We start from the raw sequence: 20,396 nt of genomic DNA on the forward strand, positions 1-20,396 counted from the left end.
ACGGAATTTTCCCCTCGCTTCCCGCCGTGCGTTTAAGAGCACTGCTGTGTTTAGATGGAGACAGGTGTGGACAATATTGGAGACACTTGTCCACACACTAAAAGTATACAGCCAAGGAGAGAACTATTTGATGTTTTGCAGCAGGCGATGTGTCGTGAACGTTGTCACAACTTGTTTATAAAGTCTTTAGTTTGTTTACAGGGGCGTTCACTCCTTTATTTAACTGCAAACTGTTTCAGTGTTCAAATAACATCAATACTAGCTAAAATGTTTGGTCATCTCATCGAACTGAACGGAGGCTGTGAAAATTGTGTATTCGATGTGAGAGGTATCACTCCGGGTTTAGTTTTGTTGGCCAAACTGTTGTACTGAAACACTAGTTTAAGAGCGCACTGCTGTGTTTGGATGGAGACAGGCGTGGACAATATTGGAGACACTTGTCCTCACACTAAAAGTATACAGCCAAGGAGAAAACTATTTGATGTTTTGCAGCAGGCGATGTGTCGTGAACGTTGTCACAACTTGTTTATAAAGTCTTTAGTTTGTTTACAGGGGCGTTCACTCCTTTATTTAACTGCAAACTGTTTCAGTGTTCAAATAACATCAATACTAGCTAAAATGTTTGGTCATCTCATCGAACTGAACGGAGGCTGTGAAAATTGTGTATTCGATGTGAGAGGTATCACTCCGGGTTTAGTTTTGTTGGCCAAACTGTTGTACTGAAACACTAGTTTAAGAGCGCACTGCTGTGTTTGGATGGAGACAGGCGTGGACAATATTGGAGACACTTGTCCTCACACTAAAAGTATACAGCCAAGGAGAAAACTATTTGATGTTTTGCAGCAGGCGATGTGTCGTGAACGTTGTCACAACTTGTTTATAAAGTCTTTAGTTTGTTTACAGGGACGTTCACTCCTTTATTTAACTGCAAACTGTTTCAGTGTTCAAATAACATCAATACTAGCTAAAATGTTTGGTCATCTCATCGAACTGAACGAAGGCTGTGAAAATTGTTGGCCAAACTGTTATACTGAAACACTAAGGAGGTGTTGGAGAAGAACAAAGCTTGTTTATTAGACGTCATCTTCATTAAACAAAGTTTTTTTTTTAATATATTATATATATTTTTTTTTTACATTGAGTTTTTTTCATGTCACAAATGTGTTACTTAAAACACATTCATGTGTCACAGCATTTTGTTAATGTTTTATTTTGTATAGTTAATTCTACTGAAACTCTTAATGGATCTGTCTCAATACAGCATCTACATGTACATATTAATGTACATAACATAAATAAAATAAAAACTATCAAAATGTAAAAAATTTAGATAAAGGCATCATGTAATGACAGAAAGCTGACAAGTTGATTGTTAAAGAATTAAAAAAATAATATTTGTCTATAAATATATGGATAACGTTAATCTATAGTCTTTTTATTAGACATTACAAATGACATGATGGTAATACGTTCACGCCCCAACACTGCTTTAATCAGTAATCATGATTTCAATATTGATAACAATAATCTTAATTATTACTTTGACCATAATTGGCAGCCCTAGATCTCATACATGAACACATATATATATATATATATATATATATATATATATATATATATATATATATATATATATATATTTATTTATTTATAAATATATATAAATATATATATATATATATATATTTATAAATAAATAAATATATATATATATATATTTATCAATAAATAAATATATATATATATATATATATATATATATATATATATATATATATATATATATATAATAATCTTTATAAATAAATATATATATAATAATCTTTATAAATAAATAAATATATATATATATATATATATATTTATTTATAAAGATTATTATATATATATATATATATATATATATATTTATTTATTTATTTATTTATAAAAAAATATATATATATATATATTTATTTATTTATAAATATATATATATATATATATATATATATATATATATAGCTGAGATAATAATGTTTGCCTTGGTGCCCTTCTAACTTGCCTTGGTTCCCTAAAATATGAGCCCTCCTTTAGGGCAACACTTGCCTTGACCTTAAAAAGTTAAAATTCGAGGCCTGGAAATGTACCCAAAGTACTTTGCGCGAGTCCGCCATTGTATTTCGACGCAGTAGGCAACAAGGTCTGTCTTGTTCTCTATCCTCTTGTTGTGGGGCAGACTGGCTCGTACATGCACATGCATCCTCCGCTGTTGCCATTTCTAATATAAAGTAGTGTATAGTTCATACTTGCTAACCCTCCTGAATTTTCCGGGAGACTCCCGAAATTCAGCGCCTCTCCCGAAAACCTCCCGGGACAAATATTCTCCCGAAAATCTCCCGATTTTCAGCCGGAGCTGGAGGCCACGCCCCCTCCAGCTCCATGCGAACCTATGTGAGGACAGCCTTTTTTTTTATGACGGGTGACAAGAACTAAATCATCCAGACTAGAGATAAATTGTATTATTATGTTTATCTCACCTAAAAATAAATATATTTATTAATTACAAAAAAAAAACTAAATACATTTTTACTATATTTTGCTAAAAACATCAAAATTAATTGTGTTTTTATTTGTATTTTTTCTGACTCCTTATTACATCCAGCCATAGAATTATACATTAAAATAAACATATTTTAAATAATTAATTTTAATTATCATAATTCATTTAAAATGACCATATAATTCATTTAAAATGACCATATTTAATTATTAAAATAATTGCTTGTTTATCAACAACTTTAGAATTTTATTCATTACATTTTGAAGCTCTCAGAAGCCAAGTTATGTTATATTCCTTAAGATTTATCTATGCAAGTTTGAAGTATCAATTATCTAAACACAGTTTTGTTTGCATATTTTCAGGATATATATATATATATATATATATATATATATATATATATATATATATATATATGAAATACTTGACTTGGTGAATTCTAGCTGTCAATATACTCCTCCCCTCTTAACCACGCCCCCGCCCACAACCACGCCCCCGTCCCACCCCCACCCCCGACCACGTCCACCACCCCCACCCCCAACCTCCCGAAATCGGAGGTCTCAAGGTTGGCAAGTATGGTATAGTTCTAACTTATATCTGTCAGTAGACTCCCTATGGAAGCACTAAAAACTACAACAAACTTTGACGGGGAGAAGACGCAGTCGAAGTGGAGGCACGTAAATAAGACCGTCCATAAAATGGCGCTTCATGAAGAGAAGGTCAGAAAGCAGCTTGGAAATGGTCTGTACAACATAATATACGCAATATGTTGGCCAAAACACCAATGTGTTAAAAAATCATAATATGACCTCTTTAAAAGATACGTCAGCAAGTCAGTGACTTAATCAGTTAGTAAGTTCGTCAATAAGCCAATTGGTTCATTTGCTAAACCACTTAGCTCATTAGGTAATCAATTAGCGGGTATGGAGAGTCATTTCGTTAACCGTTTTGTTAACGAGATAAGTCTGGCAGTTAGTCAATTATTATTGAGAAAGTATATAGTCAATTTGTTAGCGAGGTCAGTTTGTCCCTTTGTTAAGTAGCAAGTAATAAGTCATTGGGTGGGACAGTCGCTTAGTTAGTCAACCTGTTAGCTCGTCGGTTTGTCAGTTAGTTAGTTTGTTAATTAGCAAGTATAGCGAGTCCTTCAGTCGCTTACTCACTCAGTCCTCTTCTGGGCCGTGTGCCGCTTCAGACAAAACAAGGAATTTCCATCTGGGTCTGTCAGTTGCTTAGTTAAAAGCTTAAAATGAATTATGTGAATTTGTTAGCTAGTTATTCAGTCAGTCACTTGGTTTATTAGTCAGTTTGTTAGCTGGAAAGCTTGTCAATTAGTTAATTTAGGGTGTACAGACTACGACCTGCGGGCTGAGGGCCAGCCTCTACAATTTGGCATGAGTTCAACAAAGCATCGCAGGTAGAGTGCTTTTAAAAGACTCTGAATGCTGCATATTTGCTGCCATCTTGTGGACAATGTGAGTAAACCAGATCAGTGACACTTGAAAGTAGAGATGTCCGATAATGGCTTTTTTGCCGATATCCGATATTGTCCAACTTTTAATTACCGATTCCGATATCAAGCGATACCGATATATACAGTCGTGGAATTAACACATTATTATGCCTAATTTTGTTGTGATGCCCCGCTGGATGCATTAAACAATGTAACAAGGTTTTCCAAAATAAATCAACTCAAGTTATGGAAAAAAAATGCCGACATGGCACTGCCATATTTATTATTGAAGTCACAAAGTGCTTTTTTTTTTTTAACATGCCTCAAAACAGCTGCTTAGAAGTTGGGACATGCTCTCCCTGAGAGAGCATGAGGAGGTTGAGGTGGGCGGGGGGTAGCGGGGGGTGTATATTGTAGCGTCCCGGAAGACTTAGTGCTGCAAGGGGTTCTGGGTATTTGTTCTGTTGTGTTTATGTTGTGTTACGGTGCGGATGTTCTCCCGAAATGTGTTTGGTGTGGGTTCACAGTGTGGCGCATATTTGTAACAGTGTTAAAGTTGTTTATACGGCCACCCTCAGTGTGACCAAGTATGCATTGCATTCACTTGTGTGTGTGAAAAGCCGTAGATATTATGTGACTGGGCCAGCACGCAAAGGCAGTGCCTTCAAGGTTTATTGGCGCTCTGTACTTCTCCCTACGTCCGTGTACACAGCGGCGTTTTAAAAAGTCATACATTTTACTTTTTTAAACTGATACCGATAATTTTGAAACCGATACCGATGATTTCCAATATTACATTTTAAAGCATTTATCAGCCGATAATATCGGTAGTCCGATATTATCGGACATCTCTACTTGAAAGTACATCGTCATAACAGCACTGCGTTTACTGACATGACACAATCCAAACAACCTTCCCTAATCAGGTGCAAAAAAAAAATCAAACGCAGCTAACATAAAGGTCAACACACACACGGTCACAAGTAACACAACTTTCCCACTGAACATTGTGGATATTATGAAAAATGTCCAGATGCCATTAGCAAATTCAAAATTACACTGATTTTTGTTCCATTAGAGAGCATGATGGGGAAAAATGGAAAACACTATCTCTACGTTTGGCGCAATTTAGCTGCTTGATAGTCAAACTGGTTTTCATTGAGGGCCACATTGCAGTTATGGCTGCCTGTAACAGCGAATAATGTATGAATTTGCCTTTGGAGTTCATTATTAATTATATACATTGTTTTAAGTAGACTGTCGATTTTACAATAAAAACTTTACATTTGAATGAATGAATGAAATAAGTTTATTTCGGTCATATAATCAACCATTAACCATTTTGTGTGGCCAGTTTAACAGTACAGATTATACGTATTTAACAATCATACACATTTACACACAAAAAGAAAATAAAATAAAAAGAATTACCGAAAAGGGAGTAGGCTGAAGCCAAAGCTTATATTTGCCTATCCTATACCTCCACTGAAAATAAGATTGCCTGGATTTACAAAAATTTTACTGTAAAATATTTTTTTATTTTTTACAACATTTTACTGTAAATGGAAAAACTACCACTGTTTTGTGTTTTTTTGCTTTTTTTTGTTGTTTTTTTTGGGGGGAGGTTACGGAAAAAGCTGGCAGTTTAATTGCCAGAATTTTTGTGTTGAATTTAAATGTACATTGCTTTTTACAACATTATATTGTTAATGGAAAAACAGTTTTTTTTTTGTATTCGGGCATCTTAGCTGCCAGTTTTTCTACCATAAAAACAGATGTATCATTTATCCATTTACAGTAATACACCGCTAAAAACAAGATTATTAGTACTTGTTGTGTTGTAAAGAACACCGTACAATGTATTGGCATTTTTATGAATTTGATGGGTAGTTTGCTGTAAAATCATAAGTCAAGCAGATATTTAAGTATTTATTTTTATTTAGACAAAAAAATGTTTGGAAAGTATGATAATATTCTCTTGCAATAATGGATACCATTAAAAGGTAAAATGTATGCAATTTCAAGCAGTACATATATTTTTTCTGTCAAAATGAAAAAAAAATCCATTATGTTTAAAGAGAAAATATTAAGTACGTTATTAACACATATAATTTCCAGGTGTTTTTTTTTTATTTTTATTAAATCAACATAGAAAAAAAACACACCATACACTTTCAACTAGTGCATCAACCCCCCAAAAAAAACCTCCCTCCCCCATTCACACTCATACACACCCACTCACACAAAAGGGGTTGTTTCTTTCTGCTATCAATATTCTGGTTCCCACAACATGGACAACACTTCTGCAAGGGACACAGTCCCTGAAGCACACTTGATTGTTTGTGCTGCTGGTCCACTAACATTTTCGTTTAATTACTATTTTTTTTCCTTTTTTCTCCCTTATGTAATTATTTTTGTATTGTTTTACTTTCCTCTTTATCCAAGAAAATATTTATTTATCTTATCTATAAAAAAAAAAAAAAAAAAAAAAAGGAAAGAAAGGACCTTATCTTCACCAGACCTGGTTGTAAATGAAATTAGCTTTGTTTAAAGGTTGTTGTTGTTTTTAAACCAGGTCCAGTCCAGATAATGTCCAAGTCGGGTCCAGCAACACACACCTTCATTCATGTACACTGAGAAAAAAAACAAAAAAACAGAAAATTTTGGAACACAACAGATTGCATATAATCTATAAACAAAATTACATTTTCAAAACAAAAACAAACAAAACAAAAAAAATTTATGTACAGTTCATCTTATGTTCAGGTCACTAAAAATTAGGGAATACAACAACAGATAGCATATAATCTATAAACATAATTACACTTTCAACATAAGCCTTTGAGGACTTCCCATCTTTTTTTATGTTTTTTGGCATCATTATCGTTTTCAACCATGTAACTTTCTAAAGTTAAAAAATACTGAATAAATGTTTTAAAGAAAGTAATACTAAGTGAATATCTGTTTTTGGCCTTAAAAATAAACCTTTTACCGAGTACTATAATTAAATTGATTAAATCATGATTGTCAATGATTTCCAGGTGTTTGCGGGCCAGTTAAAATGATGTTGCGGGCCAGATTTGGCCCCCGGGCCTTCAGTTTGACACCTGTGAGTTAGTTAGTCCGTCAGTCCATTAGTTAGTCAGAAAAGAACTTAACTGGGACAAAAGAAGAACACATGAACTCTCTGCAGTTATGAATCACTGAATCAAATCACTGAAGGAAAATGAACGTGTCCATCCATTCTTTGCCTTCATTACCAGGAGTTAGCCTCCCGACTAACAAATAAACCAGCAACCTTTTTTTATACCACTTTGTTTAACAGGTGTGTGCCGGTCCGGTGGATCACGACATCAACCACATGCACTGATGGAACATTATCGTAATCACCGCTTCTTTTTGTTGTTGTTGGTGCAGAACTACAAGAGGAAAACGGAGGCTGCAAAGAAGGAGTACCTGAAAGCATTGGCTGCCTACAGAGCCAGTCTGGTTTCCAAGGTAACCATGCATGTGTGTGTGTGTGTGTAGGTCATGCTTTTAAAATACATGGGTCAGCGGCGATATAAAGGATGATAAATCAGACCATGACAATTCCTCATACCATCAAGGAAAAAGAGCCCGGCTTACCTTTTTTGCACGTTTGTGTGTTTTTAAAGCCAAACTTTGTTACATTTTCTCCTCAAACTGCCTTCATTTCGCCATTGTTTCCCTTTTAATACGGCTCCAAATTGCATTTCCATACTAAGCCCCGCCCGTCCGTGCGGCGCCACACTTCCTCCCCAGCTGAAAAACAAGCACCTTGATTAAAGCATGAATAGTTAATTCATCTGCCTCTTCAAACTCAAAGCGGCTTGTCTTTGCTGCCATTCGCGTCCCGGCGCTGATTGATACTATACATCGGTGACAGGCAGAAAAGAAGCCCCTAAAAAAAAATTTAAAAAAAAAACTCTTTAAGCGTCAGCCAATCAGAGAGTCATGATTCAAATGAGTCTTTTCACGGTAAATAGATGTGGAGGTAATTGGAGTGTCATTAAAAGACATTCACATCCTCGCCGTGCACCTGTTGCATTTTTTGTTCCGGGTCATGTCAACAACTCTGAGGAGCTTAGTGCAAAAAAAAAAAAAAAAAAAAAAAGTGTAATTGCGGGGGGAAAAGCACAGCAAATGTATGCCCGGTAAAAAAAAAAAAAAAAAAACCCTGCAGGATGGCTCTTCCTCTGATAAATATGACATTAATTGAATGACCTTACCTCCTATTCCCATTTTCAGTAAAATATCCTCTATAATTTCTTCAGTATTTTATTTTCCACTCGGCCCTGCTATCTCCTCTCTCCTCCTCTGAACGCCATCCATCCATCCCTTAGTCCCCGTCGCATTGATTATTTTGTGGGATGGATGTGAGTCATGGCGAAAAAGCCGAGCATCAGTCTGTTACCAAGAAGCCCGACGTGTTTCATATCTACTGTGTGCATTCAAGTGTTTTTCAAACTAATATTTCATGTCCATCTGCAAAGCAAAGTGTGTAGTAGATCAGTGTTTTTCCAACCATGCATGTGTACCGTGAGATATTGTTTGGTGTGCCGTGGGACATTATGTAATTTCACCTAATTGGGTTAAAAATATTTTATGCAAACCAGTAATTAGCACCCGCAAATAATGTGCCGTCGTTGAGTGTCTGTGCTGTCTAGAGCTCGGCATATCAGTAGGTGGCAGCAGGTAGCTAATTGCTTTGTAGATGTCGAGAACACGGTTTGTCGCCATCACAATATGCGGGAGGCAGGGTGCAGGTAAAAAAGGTATCTAATGCTTAAACCAAAAATAAACAAAAGGTGAGTGCCCCTAAGAAAAGGCATTGAAGCTTAGGGAAGGCTATGCAAAATGAAACTTAAACTGAACTGGCTGCAAAGTAAATAAAAACAGAATGCTGGACGACAGCAAAGACTTACAGCGTCCACAAAGTACATCCGTACATGACAATCAACAACAAAATAGGAGCGTAAGACAATAACTAAAACACTACACACAGAAAAACAGCAAACAACTCAAAATAAGTCACGGCGTGATGTGACAGGTGGTGACAGTACACCTACTTTGAGACAAGAGTTATATTGATGCATGGGTGGTAATGGTTTAAATTCATATCGAACAATTGCGACACTGACTTTTTACTGTCAACTGAGTTTCGTTTTTTAATGATTTCTGTTGGTGGTGTGCCTCTGGATTTTTTTCAACGCAAAAAATGTGTCTTTGCTCAAAAAATGTTGAAAAACACTGTATTAGATCATAGCAATCTCCCTTTACCGCTGCTGCATATACTGTAAATATTAGGGGTGCCAAGAAAAAAAAAGATTTTAAGATAAATCGTGCTTATTTGCCTGAATCGATAAAAAAAAGAAAAAAAAATGAAATTATTTATTTTTTCACTCTATCCTGTCCCGCCACTTAGGCAAATCATAAACTTTACATTTATAAAATTTTACTGTAAAATAGTGTTTTTTAAATTTTTTACAACATTTTACGGTAAATGGAAAAACTACCACTGTTTTTTTTAGGGGAAGGTGGGGGTTTATGGGAAAAAGCTGGCAGCTTAGTTGCCAGAATTTTTGTATTAAATGTACATTGGTTTTTACAACATTATATTGTTAATGGAAAAACAGTACCGTATTTTCCGCACCATAAGGCGCCCTGGGTTATAAGCCGCGCCTTCAATGAACGGCATATTTCAAAACTTTGTCCACCTATAAGCCGCCCGGTGTTGTAAGCCGCATCTAACTGCGCTAAAGGAATGTCAAAAAAACAGTCAGATAGGTCAGTCAAACTTTAATAATATATTAAAAACCAGCGTTCTAACAACTCTGTTCACTCCCAAAATGTCCGCAAATGTGCAATCACAAACATAGTAAAATTCAAAATAGTGCAGAGCAATAGCAACATAATGTTGCTCGAACGTTAATGTCACAACACACAAAATAAACATAACGCTCACTTTCTGAAGTTATTCTTCATTCATAAATCCCTCGAATTATTCTCCTTCGTTGTCCGAATTGAAAAGTTGGGCGAATGTGGGATCCAAAATGTCGTCTGGCGCTGTCTCCCTGCCTCCCTGTCTTGGTGAACGTCACGTGTGTTCGCCTTCTGTCATCCACTGTTCCCACGCAGTTAGCAGTCTAGCTTCGAATGCCCTGTTGACACCAATATCTAGCGGCTGGAGGTCTTTTGTCAATCCACCCGGAATGACGGCGAGTATTGAATTAAGCGCGTAAGCGTGTCTCTTAATGTGATGTTATGAGCTAGCAAATATAACAACTACACTACCCAGCATGCAACGATAGTGACGAGCATGCGCGGTAGCCCTGAGAAGCGTTGTTGTATGCTGGGAGTTAGAATGTGGTTATGAGCACGCTGTGAGTAAACGTTGAGAACTCAGTTAACACGCCTCGTCTGCATTATTTATAATTAGACAGACAACACACTTAATAGGAGCCATTTTGGGGTCTTTACATAAACACACAAATGGAAATGAAACGTCACATATCCCAGCATGCACCGCGCGCTTCTTCTACGGGGAAAAAAGATGGCGGCTGTTTACCGAAGTTGCGAGACCGAAACTTTATGAAAATGAATCTTAATATTTATCCATATATAAAGCGCACCGGGTTATAAGGCGCACTGTTAGCTTTTGAGAAAATTTGTGGTTTTTAGGTGCGCCTTATAGTGCGGAAAATACGGTACAAGTTGTTTTTTTAATTCGGGCAATTTAGCTGCCAGTTTTTCTAAATGTATCGTTTTTCCATTTACAGTAATACACCGTTAAAAACAAAATTTTACAGTCAAAATATGGCAGCTCAGTCAACAGAATTTTAACGCAAAAAAATGGTAGTTTTCAATTTACAGTAATATGCTCTAAAGAACACCGTAAATTGTATTGTCATTTTTATTAATTTGATGGGTAGTTTGCTGTAAAATCATAAGTCAAGCCGATATTTAAGTATTTATTTCTATTTAGACAAAAAAATGTTTGGAAATACTGATAATATTCTGTTGCAATAATGAATACTATTAAAGTTTAAAAGGTATGCAATTTCAAGCAGTACATATATTTTTTCTGTCAAAATGAAAAAAATCCATTGCATTTAGTGAGAAAATATTAAGTACGTTATTGACACATATCATTTCCAGGTGTTTGCGGGCCAGATCTGAGATCTTGAGTTTCACACCTGCTGTTTGCCTTAATCGATAAAAAATATATATATATATATATATATAAATTATTTTTTCAATCTTTGCTGTCCAGCCACTCAGGCAAATCATATTGTTGATGTAGATCAGGCCTGGGCAATCATTTTGACTCGGGGGCCAAATTTAGAGAAGAAAATGTGTCTGGGGGCCGGTATATCTATTTTTAGGAACACTAATACAAAAACTCATAATGTCTGATTGAATGCTAAAAACGCTTCTGCAGAGTGGAGACAAATAGGAAGTGGAATGATAAATAAGAGCGCTGGACAGGCACTAAATAGGACGAGAATAAACACAAGTCCAACCTGTCAAGAGCAGTCATGCCACATTTGTTTTGAAAAGGTTTTATTATGATTTTTGTACCAAATGATATACTGCAAGAATTGGGTTGAATCGAGAATACAATCTGAATCAAATCATCACCCCCTATAATCGGAAATTTAATTTTGAGTTGTTGTAAGATTCCTATTCCTACTAATTATAAGGACAAAGTCGCTAAATCAGCAACATTGATTCCTCCTGCTTCGTCTTCTTATTCTCTGGCAGACCAGGCAAGTTATAATGTGGTTATAATTGAGGTAACGCCAAATATATTTGTGGCAATCCAGATTTATTTATAAGTTACTTGGGCAAAATATTTTAAATAGAGATGTCCGATAATGGCTTTTTTGCCGATATCCGATATTTCGATATTGTCCAACTCTTAATTACCGATTCTGATATCAACCGATACCGATATATACAGTCGTGGAATCAACACATTATTATGCCTAATTTTGTTGTGATGCCCCGCTGGATGCATTAAACAATGTAACAAGGTTTTCCAAAATAAATCAACTCAAGTTATGGAAAAAAATGCCAACATAGGACTGCCATATTTATTATTGAAGTCACAAAGTGCATTATTTTTTTTAACACGCCTCAAAACAGCAGCTTGGAATTTGGGACATGCTCTCCCTGAGAGAGCATGAGGAGGTTGAGGTGGGTGGGGTTGGGGGAGGCGGGGTTGAGTTGGGGGGTTGGGGGGGGGGGGTAGCGGGGGTGGATATTGTAGCGTCCCGGAAGAGTTAGTGCTGCAAGGGGTGCTGGGTATTTGTTCTGTTGTGTTTATGTTGTGTTACGGTGCGGATGTTGTCCCGAAATGTGTTTGTCATTCCTGTTTGGTGTGGGTTCACAGTGTGGCGCATATTTGTAACAGTGTTAAAGTTGTTTATACTGCCACCCTCAGTGTGACGCAAAGGCAGTGCCTTTAAGGTTTATTGGCGCTCTGTACTTCTCCCTACGTCCGTGTACACAGCGGCGTTTTAAAAAGTCATAAATTTTACTTTTTGAAACCAATACCGATAATTTCCGATATTACATTTTAAAGCATTTATCGGCAGCCCAATATTATCGGATATCTCTAATTTTAAATATATATTAACGTAAAATAAAACTTTTAAAAATGTTAATTTCAAGACCTGATATAGCTGCATTACGAGGGTAAAATATTTCAAAATAAATGCATTAGTCAGATTTTTTAACAAATTTACCAAATTCATTTGTGGTGGTCCAAATTTTTTTAATAAATTACTTGGGCAAAATATTCAAAATATATATCATTATTATCGTAAAATAAAACTTTTGAAAATGTTAATTTCAAGACCGGATTTAGCTGCATTACGAGGGTAAAATATTTCAAAATAAATGCATTGGTCAGATTTTTTAACAAATTAACCAAATTAATTTGTGGCGGTCCACATTTTTTTAATAAATTACTTGGGCAAAATAAATAAATGCATTAGTCAGATTTTTTAACAAATTTCCCAAATTCATTTGTGGCGGTCCAAAAATGTTTTATAAATTACTTGGGCAAAATATTCCAAATATATATCATTATTATCGTGAAATAAAACTTTTGAAAATGTTAATTTCAAGACCTGATTTAGCTGCATTACGAGGGTAAAATATTTCAAAATAAATGCATTAGTCAGATTTTTTAACAAATTTACCAAATTCATTTGTGGCGGTCCAAATTTTTTAAATAAATAACTTGGGCAAAATATTCCAAATATATATCATTATCGTAAAATAAAACTTTTGAAAATGTTAATTTCAAGACCTGATTTAGCTGCATTACGAGGGTAAAATATTTCAAAATAAATGCATTAGTCAGATTTTTTAACAAATTTCCCAAATTCATTTGTGGCGGTCCAATTTTTTTAAATAAATTACTTGGGCAAAATATTCCAAATATATATCATTATCGTAAAATAAAACTTTTGAATATGTTAATTTCAAGACCTGATTTAGCTGAATTATGAGGGTACAATATTTCAAAATAAATGCATTAGTCAGATTTTTTAACAAATTTACCAAATTTTTTTTATAAATTACTTGGGCAAAATAAATAAATAAATAATAAATGGGTTGTACTTGTATAGCGCTTTTCTACCTTCAAGGTACTCAAAGCGCTTTGACACTACTTCCACATTTACCCATTCACACACACATTCACACACTGATGGAGGGAGCTGCCATGCAAGGCGCTAACCAGCACCCATCAGGAGCAAGGGTGAAGTGTCTTGCTCAGGACACAACGGACATGACGAGGTTGGTACTAGGTGGGGATTGAACCAGGGACCCTCGGGTCGCGCACGGCCATTCTTCCACTGCGCCACGCCGTAAATACTCCCAATATATATCATTATTATCGTAAAATAAAACTTTTGAAAATGTTAATTTCAAGACCGGATTTAGCTGCATTACGAGGGTAAAATATTTCACAATAAATGCATTAGTCAGATTTTTTAAACAAATTTACCAAATTAATTTGTGGTGGTCCAATTTTTTTAAATAAATTACTTGGGCAAAATATTCCAAATATATATCATTATTATCGTAAAATACAACTATTGAAAATGTTAATTTCAAGACCTGATTTAGCTGCATTACGAGGGTAAAATATTTCACAATAAATGCATTAGTCAGATTTTTTAACAAATTTCCCAAATTCATTTGTGGCGGTCCAAAAATGTTTTATAAATTACTTGGGCAAAATATTCCAAATATATATCATTATTATCGTGAAATAAAACTTTTGAAAATGTTAATTTCAAGACCTGATTTAGCTGCATTACGAGGGTAAAATATTTCAAAATAAATGCATTAGTCAGATTTTTTAACAAATTTACCAAATTCATTTGTGGCGGTCCAAATTTTTTAAATAAATAACTTGGGCAAAATATTCCAAATATATATCATTATCGTAAAATAAAACTTTTGAAAATGTTAATTTCAAGACCTGATTTAGCTGCATTACGAGGGTAAAATATTTCAAAATAAATGCATTAGTCAGATTTTTTAACAAATTTCCCAAATTCATTTGTGGCGGTCCAATTTTTTTAAATAAATTACTTGGGCAAAATATTCCAAATATATATCATTATCGTAAAATAAAACTTTTGAATACGTTAATTTCAAGACCTGATTTAGCTGAATTATGAGGGTACAATATTTCAAAATAAATGCATTAGTCAGATTTTTTAACAAATTTACCAAATTTTTTTTATAAATTACTTGGGCAAAATAAATAAATAAATAATAAATGGGTTGTACTTGTATAGCGCTTTTCTACCTTCAAGGTACTCAAAGCGCTTTGACACTACTTCCACATTTACCCATTCACACACACATTCACACACTGATGGAGGGAGCTGCCATGCAAGGCGCTAACCAGCACCCATCAGGAGCAAGGGTGAAGTGTCTTGCTCAGGACACAACGGACATGACGAGGTTGGTACTAGGTGGGGATTGAACCAGGGACCCTCGGGTCGCGCACGGCCATTCTTCCACTGCGCCACGCCGTAAATACTCCCAATATATATCATTATTATCGTAAAATAAAACTTTTGAAAATGTTAATTTCAAGACCGGATTTAGCTGCATTACGAGGGTAAAATATTTCACAATAAATGCATTAGTCAGATTTTTTAAACAAATTTACCAAATTAATTTGTGGTGGTCCAATTTTTTTAAATAAATTACTTGGGCAAAATATTCCAAATATATATCATTATTATCGTAAAATACAACTATTGAAAATGTTAATTTCAAGACCTGATTTAGCTGCATTACGAGGGTAAAATATTTCACAATAAATGCATTAGTCAGATTTTTTAACAAATTTCCCAAATTCATTTGTGGCGGTCCAAAAATGTTTTATAAATTACTTGGGCAAAATATTCCAAATATATATCATTATTATCGTGAAATAAAACTTTTGAAAATGTTAATTTCAAGACCTGATTTAGCTGCATTACGAGGGTAAAATATTTCAAAATAAATGCATTAGTCAGATTTTTTAACAAATTTACCAAATTCATTTGTGGCGGTCCAAATTTTTTAAATAAATAACTTGGGCAAAATATTCCAAATATATATCATTATCGTAAAATAAAACTTTTGAAAATGTTAATTTCAAGACCTGATTTAGCTGCATTACGAGGGTAAAATATTTCAAAATAAATGCATTAGTCAGATTTTTTAACAAATTTCCCAAATTCATTTGTGGCGGTCCAATTTTTTTAAATAAATTACTTGGGCAAAATATTCCAAATATATATCATTATCGTAAAATAAAACTTTTGAATATGTTAATTTCAAGACCTGATTTAGCTGAATTATGAGGGTACAATATTTCAAAATAAATGCATTAGTCAGATTTTTTAACAAATTTACCAAATTTTTTTTATAAATTACTTGGGCAAAATAAATAAATAAATAATAAATGGGTTGTACTTGTATAGCGCTTTTCTACCTTCAAGGTACTCAAAGCGCTTTGACACTACTTCCACATTTACCCATTCACACACACATTCACACACTGATGGAGGGAGCTGCCATGCAAGGCGCTAACCAGCACCCATCAGGAGCAAGGGTGAAGTGTCTTGCTCAGGACACAACGGACATGACGAGGTTGGTACTAGGTGGGGATTGAACCAGGGACCCTCGGGTCGCGCACGGCCATTCTTCCACTGCGCCACGCCGTAAATACTCCCAATATATATCATTATTATCGTAAAATAAAACTTTTGAAAATGTTAATTTCAAGACCGGATTTAGCTGCATTACGAGGGTAAAATATTTCACAATAAATGCATTAGTCAGATTTTTTAAACAAATTTACCAAATTAATTTGTGGTGGTCCAATTTTTTTAAATAAATTACTTGGGCAAAATATTCCAAATATATATCATTATTATCGTAAAATACAACTATTGAAAATGTTAATTTCAAGACCTGATTTAGCTGCATTACGAGGGTAAAATATTTCACAATAAATGCATTAGTCAGATTTTTTAACAAATTTCCCAAATTCATTTGTGGCGGTCCAAAAATGTTTTATAAATTACTTGGGCAAAATATTCCAAATATATATCATTATTATCGTGAAATAAAACTTTTGAAAATGTTAATTTCAAGACCTGATTTAGCTGCATTACGAGGGTAAAATATTTCAAAATAAATGCATTAGTCAGATTTTTTAACAAATTTACCAAATTCATTTGTGGCGGTCCAAATTTTTTAAATAAATAACTTGGGCAAAATATTCCAAATATATATCATTATCGTAAAATAAAACTTTTGAAAATGTTAATTTCAAGACCTGATTTAGCTGCATTACGAGGGTAAAATATTTCAAAATAAATGCATTAGTCAGATTTTTTAACAAATTTACCATATTCATTTTTGGCGGTCCAAATTTTTTAAATAAATAACTTGGGCAAAATATTCCAAATATATATCATTATCGTAAAATAAAACTTTTGAAAATGTTAATTTCAAGACCTGATTTAGCTGCATTACGAGGGTAAAATATTTCACAATAAATGCATTAGTCAGATTTTTTAACAAATTTCCCAAATTCATTTGTGGCGGTCCAAAAATGTTTTATAAATTACTTGGGCAAAATATTCCAAATATATATCATTATTATCGTGAAATAAAACTTTTGAAAATGTTAATTTCAAGACCTGATTTAGCTGCATTACGAGGGTAAAATATTTCAAAATAAATGCATTAGTCAGATTTTTTAACAAATTTACCAAATTCATTTGTGGCGGTCCAAATTTTTTAAATAAATAACTTGGGCAAAATATTCCAAATATATATCATTATCGTAAAATAAAACTTTTGAAAATGTTAATTTCAAGACCTGATTTAGCTGCATTACGAGGGTAAAATATTTCAAAATAAATGCATTAGTCAGATTTTTTAACAAATTTCCCAAATTCATTTGTGGCGGTCCAAAAATGTTTTATAAATTACTTGGGCAAAATATTCCAAATATACAGTGGGGCAAAAAAGTATTTAGTCAGCCACGATTGTGCAAGTTCTCCCACTAAAAATGATGACAGAGGTCTGTAATTTTCATCATAGGTGCACTTCAACTGTGAGAGACAGAATGTGGGAAAAAAATCCAGGAATTCACATTGTAGGATTTTTAAAGAATTTATTTGTAAATTATGGTGGAAAATAAGTATTTGGTCACTTCAAACAAGGAAGATCTCTGGCTCTCACAGACCTGTAACTTCTTCTCTAAGAAGCTCTTCTGTCCTCCACTTGTTACCTGTATTAATGGCACCTGTTTGAACTGGTTATCTGTATAAAAGACACCTGTCCACAGCCTCAAACAGTCAGACTCCAAACTCCACTATGGCCAAGACCAAAGAGATGTCGAAGGACACCAGGAAAATAATTGTAGACCTGCACCAGACTGTGAAGAGTGAATCTACAATAGGCAAGCAGCTTGGTGTGAAAAAAATCAACTGTGGGAGCAATTATCAGAAAATGGAAGACATACAAGACCACTGATAATCTCCCTCGATCTGGGGCTCCACGCAAGATCTCATCCCGTGGGGTCAAAATGATCATGAGAACGGTGAGCAAAAATCCCAGAACCACACGGGGGGACCTGGTCAATGACCTACAGAGAGCTGGGACCAAAGTAACAAAGGTTACCATCAGTAACACACTACGCCGACAGGGAATCAAATCCTGCAGTGCCCCTGCTTAAGCCAGTGCATGTCCAGGCCCGTCTGAAGTTTGCCAGAGAGCACATGGATGATACAGCAGAGGATTGGGAGAATGTCATGTGGTCAGATGAAACCAAAATAGAACTTTTTTCTGTCTCTCAACTCGTCGTGTTTGGAGGAAGAAGAATACTGAGTTGCATCCCAAGAACACCATACCCACTGTGAAGCATGGGGGTGGAAACATCATGTTTTGGGGTTGTTTTTCTGCCAAGGGGACAGGCCGACTGATCCGTGTTAAGGAAAGAATGAACGGGGCCATGTATCGTGAGATTTTGAGCCAAAACCTCCTTCCATCAGTGAGAGCTTTGAAGATGAAACGTGGCTGGGTCTTCCAGCATGACAATGATCCCAAACACACCGCCCGGGCAACGAAGGAGTGGCTCCGTAAGAAGCATTTGAAAGTCCTGGAGTGGCCTAGCCAGTCTCCAGACTTCAACCCCATAGAAAATCTGTGGAGGGAGTTGAAAGTCCGTGTTGCTCGGCGACAGCCCCAAAACATCACTGCTCTCGAGAAGATCTGCATGGAGGAATGGGCCAAAATACCAGCTACTGTGTGTGCAAACCTGGTAAAGACCTATAGTAATCGTTTGACCTCTGTTATTGCCAACAAAGGTTATATTACAAAGTATTGAGTAGAATTTTTGTTATTGACCAAATACTTATTTTCCACCATAATTTACAAATAAATTCTTTAAAAATCCTACAATGTGAATTCCTGGATTTTTTTTTCACATTCTGTCTCTCACAGTTGAAGTGTACCTATGATGAAAATTACAGACCTTTGTCATCATTTTAAGTGGAAGAACTTGCACAATCGTGGCTGACTAAATACTTTTTTGCCCCACTGTATATCATTATTATCGTGAAATAAAACTTTTGAAAATGTTAATTTCAAGACCTGATTTAGCTGCATTACGAGGGTAAAATATTTCAAAATAAATGCATTAGTCAGATTTTTTAACAAATTTACCAAATTCATTTGTGGCGGTCCAAATTTTTTAAATAAATAACTTGGGCAAAATATTCCAAATATATATCATTATCGTAAAATAAAACTTTTGAAAATGTTAATTTCAAGACCTGATTTAGCTGCATTACGAGGGTAAAATATTTCAAAATAAATGCATTAGTCAGATTTTTTAACAAATTTCCCAAATTCATTTGTGGCGGTCCAATTTTTTTAAATAAATTACTTGGGCAAAATATTCCAAATATATATCATTATCGTAAAATAAAACTTTTGAATATGTTAATTTCAAGACCTGATTTAGCTGAATTATGAGGGTACAATATTTCAAAATAAATGCATTAGTCAGATTTTTTAACAAATTTACCAAATTTTTTTTATAAATTACTTGGGCAAAATAAATAAATAAATAATAAATGGGTTGTACTTGTATAGCGCTTTTCTACCTTCAAGGTACTCAAAGCGCTTTGACACTACTTCCACATTTACCCATTCACACACACATTCACACACTGATGGAGGGAGCTGCCATGCAAGGCGCTAACCAGCACCCATCAGGAGCAAGGGTGAAGTGTCTTGCTCAGGACACAACGGACATGACGAGGTTGGTACTAGGTGGGGATTGAACCAGGGACCCTCGGGTCGCGCACGGCCATTCTTCCACTGCGCCACGCCGTAAATACTCCCAATATATATCATTATTATCGTAAAATAAAACTTTTGAAAATGTTAATTTCAAGACCGGATTTAGCTGCATTACGAGGGTAAAATATTTCACAATAAATGCATTAGTCAGATTTTTTAAACAAATTTACCAAATTAATTTGTGGTGGTCCAATTTTTTTAAATAAATTACTTGGGCAAAATATTCCAAATATATATCATTATTATCGTAAAATACAACTATTGAAAATGTTAATTTCAAGACCTGATTTAGCTGCATTACGAGGGTAAAATATTTCACAATAAATGCATTAGTCAGATTTTTTAACAAATTTCCCAAATTCATTTGTGGCGGTCCAAAAATGTTTTATAAATTACTTGGGCAAAATATTCCAAATATATATCATTATTATCGTGAAATAAAACTTTTGAAAATGTTAATTTCAAGACCTG

General features: G+C 34.5%; 1 protein-coding gene across 4 annotated transcripts in view; it reads left to right on the forward strand.

Moving 5' to 3' along the window:
- Positions 1-20,396, forward strand: part of tox2 (TOX high mobility group box family member 2) — a 350,086-nt gene that overhangs the window by 305,414 nt on the left and 24,276 nt on the right. For all 4 annotated transcript variants that reach the window (XM_061939546.2, XM_061939568.2, XM_061939554.2 and 1 more), the window contains one exon: positions 7,416-7,496. In XM_061939546.2, the coding sequence (XP_061795530.2) occupies positions 7,416-7,496 (81 nt within the window). The remainder of the gene's footprint in view (positions 1-7,415; positions 7,497-20,396) is intronic.

Source organism: Nerophis lumbriciformis, linkage group LG03, assembly GCF_033978685.3.
Source record: "Nerophis lumbriciformis linkage group LG03, RoL_Nlum_v2.1, whole genome shotgun sequence".
Lineage (NCBI taxonomy): Eukaryota > Metazoa > Chordata > Actinopteri > Syngnathiformes > Syngnathidae > Nerophis > Nerophis lumbriciformis.